The sequence below is a fragment of the Haliotis rufescens genome, unplaced genomic scaffold, assembly GCF_023055435.1.
Source record: "Haliotis rufescens isolate VD_foot unplaced genomic scaffold, xgHalRufe1.0.p SCAF_40, whole genome shotgun sequence".
Classification (NCBI taxonomy): Eukaryota; Metazoa; Mollusca; class Gastropoda; order Lepetellida; family Haliotidae; genus Haliotis; species Haliotis rufescens.
Window position 1 is genome coordinate 3,300,166 of NW_025964113.1, and position 13,712 is coordinate 3,313,877.

Below are 13,712 nucleotides of genomic sequence, written 5' to 3' on the forward strand. Positions count from 1 at the left end.
CCGGAAAATATTACCCGGGTACATGACATGGTGATGGCTGATCGACGATTGACCACTCGACATATTGCCAGTGTTGTGGGCATCTCTCATGAGAGAGTTGAGCACATTATCACCAACGAGTTGTGAATGACAAAAGTTTCTGCAAGATGGGTGCCAAAGCTCTTGACAGCGGATAAGAAACGTGTCAGATTCCTTAGGTCCCGTGACAATTTATGGCGTTTTGAAGCAGATCCCGATGATTTTTGGCCCGATTTGTAACCATGGATGAGACTTGGATTCATCACCTTCAACCAGGAACCAAAATTCAGTCTAAACAATGGAAACATCCGGAATCACCAGCCCCCCAAAAAGCCAAGTCGGTTCCTTCTGATGGAAAGGTGATGGCTTCAGTCTTTTGGGATTCCAAGGGTATTCTGCTGATTGACTATCTTGAAAAAGGCCAGACTATCAATGGAAGATATTATGCTGACCTACTGAGATAGTTGCGTGAAGCTATCAAAGCTAAGCGACGGGGTATGCTCACTAAACGAGCCCTGTTCCACCAAGACAATGCTCCTGTTCACAAATCGGTGGTTGCCATGTCAGCGATCCATGATTGTGGCTTCGAACTCATTGACCACCCTCCTTATTCACCCGATTTGGCCCCGTCAGACTTCCACCTGTTTCCCAAAATGAAAAAGGAACAAGCCGGTCGCCATTTTCCTGGTAATGATGACGTCATTTCCGCTGTGAATGACTTTTTTAGGGTGGCTGAAAAAAATTCTTCTTGACTGGCATCCAGGCCTTGCAGCATCGCTGGCAAAAGTGTGTAAAACTGGAAGAGGACTATGTGGAGAAATAAATGAAAACCATCGACTTGGTACGGGTCTTTCACAGTTAGGCTTAGAACTTTTCAGCCAGCCCTCGTATATACAAAAAACTTATTTCTATTCTCACATCACAGATACGCCATGTGATTTCTGAATTACCTTCAGCTCCATGAACAAGTGAACCATATTCGCCAGACGAGATGGTATCTGCAAACAATATAACATCATGTTCCTGATCAATTATTTCCCTGATATCTCTTGAGCTAACCACCCTCTGCTGTCTCCACAGTGCTTTCATGAACCCAAGTTGATGACATTATTTCCTATAGCTATGGTGATTCCAATACTTTCATTTCCCAATGATATTCTTTGTTCCTATTCAGTGGAATCAGACAAATAATCAAAAATAGCACTTATGCTGACTGAGTCATAGTTAGGTAAAATAATGTAATTTGTTCACAACTTAGACCATTATCTTGTCTCTCCATAAAAACAAATCAGCATCATCTGTATATTGATCAACTGCTCTTAAAGTAGAAATTTAGCAACCAAGCCTTCCTCAACTGACCCTTCAAATAACATGCTTCAACTGTTATCCAAATCAACTGGAAGATCGAAACGGGTAAAACCAGACGTATGCCATGTCATATTCTGACAGTGTCTCTCAATATAAGAGTAATATCATGCATGTTTTACTGAGTAGTAGTAGAACTGTTATCCTCCATTCCTGAATCTTCATCTTACGAATATCCATTATTTTACCAAAATAAATGAAACCTACAAGCGCACAATCAGTGGATTTCAATACTGTCTTCATGTTGGTGCTACACCTTCAGCCGTACTTCATAGTCTTCCATATATGACACTGCTACGGATAAATCACCAAATGCCGATGTACATATACAGTATATCATATACTGGTCTGTGTACACTTGCAGTCGTCCTCAGATTGTCAGTATTATTCTGAACTGACCGCTCAATTGGGCATGAACGTATGTCATCGGGTGTACATATTTATGTGTTCTGGGGCCTTCATCATTGTTTCTCTTCATCGCCCAGTTTCATATCTGTCTGTATATCTATATCCTAGAGTACACATCTCTGGACATGATACAAGTATCATGCTATCCAGATAACCGACCAGATAAACAGGAAACCATCCATCCTCCCTTCATCTATTATTGAAAGAGAGACTATCGCGATCGTGATAATGAAAACAGCCCACATCTGACAGTCGATAATCGTCGTGTCCCTCACCTCTGAACAAACTGTAGCACGTTCTTATCACGTATTTGTTATGTTATGAAACAACATAGTCTCTTAACAACGCATGTCAACACGTACACTTACATATAATTTGCTATTCACATGGACAACCTGTGAAGATCCGGGTTAGAATAGGTCTTCAGCAACCCATGCTTGTTGAAAAGGCAACTATGTTTGTCGTAAGAGGCGACTGACGGGATCGGGTGGTCATGCTCGCTGACTTGGTTGATGTATGTCATCGAAACCCAATTGCGTCGATCGATGCTCATGATATCAATCACTTGATTGTCTTGTCACATAGCCGTAATATTGCTGAATGCGGCGTTAAACAGCAAACAAACAAACATTCACATGAACAGGACCAACAATAGCATTGCAAGGCAGAGCAAGGACTGCCTTAGGACTAAGGCACAGTTGATATATGTTGCAATTGTAGCATCAACCACACAACCTTCCTTTTGTTAATGACATCATGGTTCCCTCCAAATCCGGCATAGTACATCAAGTAGACCTGGGAGTTTACTTTGTAAGCATGACCATTCACCTTGATGCCTTGATCAGCTTTGTCTTGTGATGTTTTATGCTTTGGGCTTGTTTTCTATTGGCCCGAAATGTTGGAATCAAGTCCCGTTTACAATGCTCACAGTTTCTGTAAGTGATACTCTTTTTATTTTCTGGGACTTTTCCTTGCTATGAAATCATAACAAGAGTTTATCTAGTTCCATACGCCTTCGTCTGTCAGTGATAATATATTTTAATATCTTTTTCCTTCACTTTCTCTTATATATGTCACAGTAGGATCCTCGTCACGATATGGCTGAAATATTGCCGATGTGACGTAAAGCATTACCTCACTCACTCACTCACTCACAGTAGGATCAGTCTTGAAACTTCTCTTCAGCATCACAGACTCAGTCACAAAGGGATCTTCCTATTGAGGAATACTTTCTCAAATTTATGTGTTGCGGTCATTAATTCTGGTGAGAAGTTTTGGTTCAAATGTTGAAATACGCACAAGGTTGTTGTCAAGCCCTGGTACTCTTTGATAAAGCTTAAAAATGCTCTGTCAATCGGCCGTCTTAAACTGCAATTGCTATTTACTTTACATTTCTGGAGGTATCAAAGACGAAAACCCTGTCTTAAGAGAGTACCAAGCAGTTCTTGAGAAACGTTACAGAGACCAGCTCCTGTACCCCTGTCAGTCACATCAGCTATGCATCCTCATCAGTACATTTTATACTGTTGCTTCAACACGATAGGAAGTTTTCTTCAGATTTCCTCTATTTATGTGCCAAATGCTAAAGAAAGGGGATAGTTCATATCAAGACTATATGATATAATGAATTCATCCTGACTTCAAATGCAAAAGGTATAAGAGAAGATCCCCTTTAACTAGAGAAGGCATGGATTATATCTGGACGTCAACCACTGAAAATCAACCATCAACTTTTAACTTAATCAATCGCTTAAGTTCGAGGATGCCAAGTTGGGAAATGTGACTAGCAGAAAGTCTGGGAAGACAGCAGCACAATCAACATATTCAAGAACAAGCTATAGTCAATTAGTTAGCATGTTGATGTGCATTCTACAGTTGTACAGACAGGTGACAGTATATATGTTATGTAATCCAATGAAGCACATCTACGTCTTTAGTGCTTCCTAGATGACAACACTGTGTACGCCTATACCGGGAATGCAACTTATGACAGGTTATAGTGATCATTCTAAAATTGAATTTATGGAAACGTCAGCTTAAACGGAGACAATAAATCAAAATCGTATATTCCATTCAATTTATATTTCGTCATCACAATCATCCAATATTCCAAGCTATAACAATATAACCATGAACAGCACTTTTGAAACTTCAACTCCATTGCCAGAATCAGAATCATGGACATAGGAGTCTTCATATCAAGCCATTTCAACTCAGCCACTCAATTCAGAAACTTTAAGGTCATATATGAGTGCAATGTTCACAGATCACAAAATAATGAAGATGTCTTCTACATCAACTGTGCCCCGTTTTGAAGCAGACATTGCCTCTACATATACAGCACAGAGATGCCCTTGTTGGATAATCTCTCCAGATTCTTACTTCAGAGATTCAAGCCATGGGTACCATGGTTTCTTTAACATGGAATACGTTCATTCTGATATTCAATCAACAACAACTACAATAGATTCTCAAGATGGACCACAAGAACATCCCCTCTCCCCATGGTCCCACTCACACATGACTCTTCTGCTGGTGTAAGTTCCCTGGAGCAAGAAGTAAGAGCCGTTTTGTACCTCACCTGGTGTTGTAGTAGGTGGAGACGCACAGCCATGCACGGGTGGACGTCACTGTCAATGTGTTGTGGTCATCACATTACTAACCATTGCCAGAAACACGTGTGGAGCGAACACATCTGTTTCAACATGATGTCTGCTGACACAGAACAGTTATAATATTTAACCATATATGTAGTTAAATTTTAAAACTTTTAAACTTTTACATGTTCTTAACTTTTAAAATAGTATTGCCATAAATTTCATTTTGAATCTTTATAGCTTCATTCGTAGAAAGCAAATTCTATTTTAGTGTACATTATTAGTTCGACCAAATAGTAGGTTCTTTCCCAAGTCAGTATACCTTAGGTACTGAGTGTTTATTTTACCGACTTTGTGCTTGTTTGTGGTGTCCATATATCAGGATTGATGCCTACGTATCAGCGTGTAAGGTGGCTGTAACATTGAACATTTCTCAATCATGTTACATGTAAGCTAAATGCAGGTCTTAGGCGTCATTTTAGTGACTCCCATGATCATGAGTATGGTGTCTACAAACCAACTCACAATTTTGGATTCGGCAAACTTACTAACAGAAATGAAATTCAGTATGATTGTAGAGGCAATGCAATGTAAGGTTGTATGAACACGACACACAGTGTATATACAGTCGATGGTAGCTAGTAGATGTCCCATAGTTTGGTTCGTATTTGATGTTGTCACTTGTGTCAATTTGTTGTAGTCGTTCACAATAAATTCACATATGTTAGTGTATTCCAGGTATATTTCATAATACCATAATGAATTAAAATGGCCACATATGTCAAATGTGGCTTTCGAGTAAATAACTGTGATTCATTACTGATTATCTGTTTAGTATTTGTATCTTGTAACTTTGAAAATTCCTATTTTTGAAGATTTAAGCTTTTCTATTTTATTTGTTTACATACATTTGTTATAGATATCTACCTTCCTCGTTAGTAATTGCATGTTGCATAGACTTAATAAAAACGTCCCTGTTTGATTTGAACTCATTTATTTTCACGGAGAGACGTAAGTATAATTAGGTCCATAGATAGACTGCACCCCTTTATTTGTTATACGTGTTGATGGACAGTTCCTTTTGTATCTTACACCATGGCATGAAATCGTTTGATAATATTGTCCTTCAAATATGTTTTACTATTCCAGACAACAACGCTGATGTCAACCGATGATACCACATATCCACTACCAGTTCCACCTACAACCTTATCAGTATCAACGGTAGAGGACAGTTCATCAACACTGGAGATAACTTCACATGACAATGAGCCAGTTCTGTCAACATCCCTAGCAGACACACCATCAGCAGCACCAGCATCATCAGCTACGACAATGTCAACAGTATCTGCCCCTACAGCAACAACATTCACATCAGTACCTTCAGATACCACGACGTCAACAATATCTTCACCTGCATCCACATCTGCAGCTGTATCTTCAGATACAACAACGTCAGCAGCACCTTCTGATGTAACAACAACGTCAGCAGTTCCTTCTGATACAACAACGTCAGCAACACCTCCAGATACAGCAACGTCAGCAGTACCTTCAGATACAACAACAACAACGTCAGCAGTACCTTCTGATACAACAAAAACGTCAGCAGTACCTTCTGATACAACAACAACGTCAGAAGCACCTTCTGATACAACAACGTCAGCAGTTCCTTCTGACACAACAACGTCATCAGTACCTTCTGATACAACAACAACGTCTTCAGTACCTTCTGATACAACAACGTCAGAAGCACATTCTGATACAACGACAACGTCAGCAGCACCTTCTGGCACAACGTCAGCAATGCTTTCTGATACAACAACAACGTCATCAGCACCTTCAGATACAACAACATCAGCAGCTCCTTCTCATACAACAACGTCAGAAGCAACTTCAGATACAACAACAACGACAGCAGTACCTCCTGATACAACAACGTCAACAGTTCCTTCTGACACAACAACGTCATCAGTACCTTCTGATACAATAACGTCAGCAGTACCTTCAGATACAACAACGCCATCAGCACTTTCTGATACAACAACAACGTCAGCAGCACCTTCAGATACAACGTCAGCAACAATTTCTGATACAACAACAACGTCAGCAGTACCTTCTGACACCACGTCATCAGTACCTTCAGATACAACAACGTCATCAGTGCCTTCTGACACAACAACGTCACAAGTTCCTTCTGTTACAACAACGTCATCAGTACCTTCAGATACAACAACGTCATCAGTACCTTCAGATACAACAACGTCAGCAGTACCTTCAGATACAACAACGTCATCGGTACCTTCTGACACAACAACGTCATCAGTTCCTTCTGTAACAACAATGTCATCAGTACCTTCAGATACAACAACGTCAGCAGTACCTTCAGATACAACAACGTCATCAATACCTTCAGATACAACAACGTCAGCAGTTCCTTCTGATACAACAACGTCAGCAGTACCTTCTGATACAACATCGTCATCAATACCTTCAGATACAACAACGTCAGCAGTACCTTCAGATACAACGTCATCAATACCTTCAGATACAACAACGTCAGCAGTACCTTCTGATACTACAACGTCAGCCGCACCTTCTGATACAACAACAACGTCAACAGCACCTTCTGATACAACAACGTCAGCCGTACCTTCTGAAACAACAACAACGTCAGCAGTACCTTCTGATACAACAACAACGTCAGCAGCACCTTCTGATACCACAACAGCGTCAGCAGCACCTTCTGAAACAACAACAACGTCAGCAGTACCTTCTGATGCAACAACGCCAGCAGCACCTCCTGATACAACAACAACAACATTAGTACTTTCTGATACTACAACGTCAACAGCACCTCCTGAAACATCGTCAGCAGCGCCCTCTGATGCAACAACAACGTCAGCAGCACCTTCTGATACAACACCAACGTCAGCAGCACCTTCTGATACAACACCAACGTCAGCAGCACCTTCTGATGCAACAACAACATCAGCAGTACCTTCTGATACATCGTCAGCAGCGCCCTCTGATGCAACACCAACGTCAGCAGCATCTTCTGATGCAACAACAACATCAGCAGTACCTTCTGATACATCGTCAGCAGCGCCCTCTGATGCAACAACAACGTCAGCAGCACCTTCTGATACAACACCAATATCAGCAGCATCTTCTGATGCAACAACAACATCAGCAGTACCTTCTGATACATCGTCAGCACTACCTTCTGATACCACAACGTCATTAGTACCTTCTGATGCAACAACGTCAACGGCATTACATTCTGATACAACAACGTCAGCAGCACCTTCTGATACAACAATAGCGTCGTCAGCACCTTCTGATACAACAACAACATCAGCAGTTCCTCCTGATGCAACACCAACGTCATTAGTACCTTCAGATACAACAACGACAGCAGTTCCTTCAGATACAACAACAACGTCAGAAGCACCTTCGGATACAACAACGTCAGCAGTTCCGTCTGATACAACAATGTTAGCAGCACCTTCTGATGCAACACCAACGTCAACAGTACCTTCTGTTATAACAACAACGTCAGCAACACCTTCTGATACAACAACGTCAACATCAGCACATTCTGATACAACAACGTCAGGAGGATCTTCCGATACAGCAATGACCTCAGCTGCAACGACAACGTCAACAGAATCGGCAACAACAACATCAGCAGCTGTATCTTCAGAAACAACAGCAACGTCATCAGAACCTTCTCCAACAGCAACAACGCCAGTAGTAACTTCAGATACAACAACGTCAGCAGTACCCTCTGAAACACCTACATCAGCGTCAACAGTATCTGCAGCTACAGCAACAACAGGAGCGGCAGTATCTTCAGATACAACAGCGTCAGCAGTACCTCCTGAAACAACGTCAGTGGTATCTTCAGATAAAACATCAACGTCAACAGTATCTCCATCTACAACAACGTCAACAGCACCACCTTCTGATACAACAACAACGTCAGCAGTGCCTTCAGATACAACAACATCAGCAGTGCCTTCTGATACAACATCGTCGACAGCACCCTCTGACACATCAGTGATACCTTCTGACGCAACAACGTCAGAAGCCCCTTCTGATACAACAACGTCAGCAGTTCCTTCTGATACAACAACGTCAGTGGTACCTTCTGATACAACAACGTCATCAGTACCTTCTGATACAACAACGTCTTCAGCACCCTCTGATACAACAACGTCATCAGTAGTACCATCTGATACAACAACGTCAGCAGCACCTTCTGATACAACAATGTCAGCAGTTCCTTCTGATACAACAACGTCAGTAGTACCTTCTGATACAACAACGTCAACAGTACCTTCTGCTACAACAACGTCAACAGTACCTTCTGATACAACAACATCAACAGCACCTTCTGATACAACAACATCAACCCCACCTTCTGATACAACAACCAAATCAACAGATTCTGCACCTACCGCAACAACAACATCATCAGCGTCTTCAGCTGCAACATCAGCGTCAACGGTATCTGCACCCACAGCAGCAGTAACTTCAGGAATAACCACAACGTCACCCGTACCTTCTGAAACAACAACAACGTCAGTAGCACATTCTGATGCCACAACAGCGTCAGCAGCACCTTCTGATACCACAACAACGTCAGCAGCACCTTATGAAACAACAACGTCATCAGTACCTTCTGATGCAACAACGTCATTAATACCTTCTGATGCAACAACGTCAACAGCACCTTCTGATACAACGTCAGCAGCACCTTCTGATGCAACAACGGCGTCATTAGAACCACTTTCTGAAACAACAACTTCAACAGTACCTTCTGATACATCTACAACGTCAGCAGCACCTTCAGATACAACTACAACATCAGCAGCACCTTCTGATACAGCTACATCGTCAGCAGTACCTTCTGACACAACAACGTCAGCAGCACCTTCAGATACAACTACAACGTCAGAAGGACCTTCTGATACAACTACAACGTCAGCAGTTCCTTCCGATACAACAACGTCAGCAGCACCTTCTGATACAACTACAACGTCAGCAGCACCTTCTGATACAACTACAACGTCAGCAGCACCTTCAGATACAACTACAACATCATCAGCAGCACCTTCTGATACAGCTACAACGTCAGCAGTACCTTCTGACACAACAACGTCAGCAGCACCTTCAGATACAACTACAACGTCAGAAGCACCTTCTGATACAACTACAACGTCAGCAGTACCTTCTGACACAACAACGTCAGCAGCACCTTCTGATACAACTACAACGTCAGCAGCATCTTCTGATACAACTACAACGTCAGAAGCACCTTCTGATACAACAACGTCACCAGTACCTTCTGATGCAACAACGACATTAGTACCTTCTGATGCTACAACGTCAACAGCACCTTCTGATACAACGTCAGCAGCACCTTCTGATGCAACAACGGCGTCAGAAGCACCTACTGAAACAACAACTTCAACAGTACCTTCTGATACATCTTCAACGTCAGCAGCACCTTCTGATACAACTACAACGTCAGCAGTACCTTCTGATACAACAACGTCAGCAGCTCCTTCAGATACCACAACGACAGCAGCACCTTCTGATACAACGTCAGAAGTACCTTCTGATACAACAACGTCAGCAGCACCTTCAGATGCAACTACAACGTCAGCAGCACCTTCTGATACATCAACGTCAGCAGCTCCTTCAGATACAACGTCAGAAGTACCTTCTGATACAACAACGTCAGCAGCACCTTCAGATGCAACTACAACGTCAGCAGCACCTTCTGGTACATCAACGTCAGCAGCACCTTCTGATACAACTACAACGTCAGCAGCACCTTCTGATACAACAACGTCAGCAGCACCTTCAGATGCAACTACAACGTCAGCAGCACCTTCTGGTACATCAACGTCAGCAGCACCTTCTGATACAACTACAACGTCAGCAGCACCTTCTGATACAACAACGTCAGCAGTACCTTCTGATACAACAACAACGTCAGAAGCACCTTCTGATACATCAACATCAGCAGCACCTTCTGATACAACTACAAGGTCAGCAGCACCTTCTGATACAACTACAACGTCAGCAGCACCTTCTGATACAACTACAACGTCAGCAGCACCTTCTGATACAACAACGTCAGCAGTACCTTCTGATACAACAACGTCAGCAGCCTCTACTGATACAACAACGTCAACAGCAGCAATTTATGACACATCATCGTTATCAGTACCTTCTGATACAACAATGTCAGCAGTTCCTTCTGATACGACAACGTCAGCAGTACCTTCTGATGCAACAATGACGTCAGTTATACCTTCTGATACAACAACTTCAACAGCACATTCTGGTACAACAGTATCTTCGGATACAACAACACCGCAGTTAGTGTCTGCAGTTACAACAACAGCATCAACAACAACAGTATCTCCGCCTATAGCAACAACATCAGCAGCAGTTTCTTCAGAAACAACAACAACAATAACGCCAGCAGTGCCTACAGGTATAACACCAGTAGTATCTTCGGGGACAGAAACAACGTCATCAATATCCCCAGTTACAACAACAACGTCAACAGTTTATGCAGTTACAGAAACATTGTCAACAGCCATACCACTTATGTCTACTTCACCTGACGTTTCTGGGGCATCATCCATATCCTTGAACTATGTATCTTCACCACAAGTAGCTACATCAACAGTTGTGTCTGAGTTGATGTCACAGGGCATTTCTTCAACTGGAATAAGTGGGATGTCATCAAGTCCAAACGAAGCATCATCTTCAATTGGGGTTCTGTCATCAGGGATACCTTCCTCCGCAGTATTAAGTGACAGTCACTCCTCATTCATCGTTGAAGTAAGCTCCGAACCTACAACTATGACCTCATCATGGCCCTCATCTACAGAAGGTACGAGTACAATGCCTACAATCTACTCTATTGACGAATCTAGCCCTGCAACATCTTCAACTGATTTTTCTTCCCCAGTACTGAATGTCGCATCTTCATCTTTGACAGGAACGACAACATCCCTGATAGGACCTCCCACTGGGACCGCATTCTCCATTGAATCTTCTGACCCATCATCTTCGTTTTCAACGGGTATTTACTCTTTGCGTTCTTCAACCTTGCTCAGCAGTACATCTTCGTTCTCCTCATTAGGGACTTCAACGTCGGCATTTTCTTCAGAGGAACTAACATCTTCACATGCTGTCGTTTCCCCTTTTTCGTCAGATGCCATTTCAGCAGAGCTTGTAGCCCCTTCTGTTGTTTCCGAAACATCCTTAGTCCTTGAATCGATGTCAAGTAGCAGTGATGTTTTCTACTCTGATACTGTGACCTCAGTAGGAATAGTAACCTCCACTTCCATTGTCCTTTTAACGTCATCATCAACTGTCACATCGCAAGATGGAGTCACGTTAACATCAACGGCAGATATGCAACCAACACTATCTTCATCATCTTACATCGAGGAGACATCATCATCTGTGATGACGGAAACGGCACCAACTACATCTGTGACAATGGAACCAATCACATTGTCAGCATATCTCGAATCATCATCTGTGATAACGGAAGTGGCACCAACTACATCTGTGACAATGGAACCAATCACATCGTCAGCATATCTCGAATCACCATCTGTGATGACGGAAACGGCACCAACTACATCTGTGACAATGGAACCAATCACATCGTCAGCATATCTCGAATCATCATCTTTGATGACGGAAGTGGCACCAACTACATCTGTGACAATGGAACCAATCACATCGTCAGCATATCTCGAATCACCATCTGTGATAACGGAAGTGGCACCAACTACATCTGTGACAATGGAACCAATCACATCGTCAGCTTATCTCGAATCATCATCTCTGACAACGGAAGTGGCACCAACTACATCTGTGACAATGGAACCAATCACATCGTCAGCATATCTCGAATCATCATCTTTGATGACGGAAGAGTCACCGACTTCATCTTTAGCGATGGCACCAACCACATCATCAGCATACCTCGAGGAAACATCGTCATCTCTGACGACAGAAGAAACACCAACCACATCAGTGGCAATGCCACCACCCACTTCAGAATACGTGTCGATCACATCTCTCACATTGCAACCAACAACATCATCATCATCATACGTCGGACAAACATCGTCCTATGTGGTAACGGAACAGCAAACGACCACAACTGTGACAACGACACCAACAACAACTACATCGTCAACAACAGCCACAACAACAGCAATAAAACCCACTACAACCCACGTTACAGAATCAGCGAAGTCCTATAGTGGTGTAATTAAGGTCACAGACGGAGCCACGTGGAATGACCAACTCAATGACAAAAGTTCGGATGAATATCAACAACTAAAGCAGAAGATTTGGCAGTTCGTGAGTAGCAAACTTTATGTCATTCATTCAGAAGTAACAGTTTCACAGGGCCGAAAACTGTAAATAGAATTTGTTTGGCGTTTAATCAAATTTGATGTTTCCCAGAGGAACTATGAAGATCAACAACGTATTATGGGATACATGAAACAAACCTAAATTGACATCATGTAAATAGTATAAAACTGTATATATTTTATTTGACTGTTTTTGTAGCTGCATTTTATCAGAAATCGTCATTTTTGTAGTTGATGCAAATCTTCGGGAATACAAACTTGGCACCATACATCGACAGTATTGTCATTACTGGATTCAGGTAGAGTAAACATCATCACATCAATGCCCAACATGTTATAATATGTGACAATATGTTATAAAAATACGTCTTTAATTTAAAACGAACAACACATATGTCTCAACAACTAGTACTTTAATATACCAGGACAAAGGATGACGTGGGATAATGGCCCTATTTGGACACTGGAAAGGCAAATTTGGCCGAAAATAATGGCTGACAACTAGTCTTTTGTCTTTCTTACTCTTCCGCATGGCCCTTATAAGTACTGAGAGACGATTATTCTCACTTCCTACTAAAATCAAGCCATGAACAAGTCTGTGACCCCAGATGATGTTCCATATGTTTTGCGAATGTATTAGGCTAAATCTTCTTATTAAATCAGCTTTGGTGAAAAATTTGACCAAACTATACAATCAGCTTTCGGACACCTCTTAGCCTTAACCATTCATTCTGGTGTTGTAAAAAGTCCAAAACATGCACGTGTTCAACTCATCTGATAACTGCCAGACTTATTTGTAAAGGTTTTTGCTAATGGGGATATTGCAATACAGAAATTCATATGATACTTCGAACATTTTAGTCACTTTAATTTAGAGCAAATATTAATATCTTGAAGATTA

At 41.9% G+C, this 13,712-nt stretch overlaps 1 protein-coding gene across 1 annotated transcript in view; it reads left to right on the top strand.

Annotated features, from left to right (window-relative positions):
• Positions 1–5,551: 5,551 nt before the first annotated feature.
• LOC124140428 overlaps positions 5,552–13,712 on the top strand; it is a 51,613-nt gene continuing 43,452 nt past the window's right edge. Inside the window, exon 1 of the mRNA XM_048382696.1 lies at positions 5,552–12,793. Coding sequence (XP_048238653.1) covers positions 5,724–12,793 — 7,070 coding nt within the window. The 5' untranslated portion in view covers positions 5,552–5,723. The remainder of the gene's footprint in view (positions 12,794–13,712) is intronic.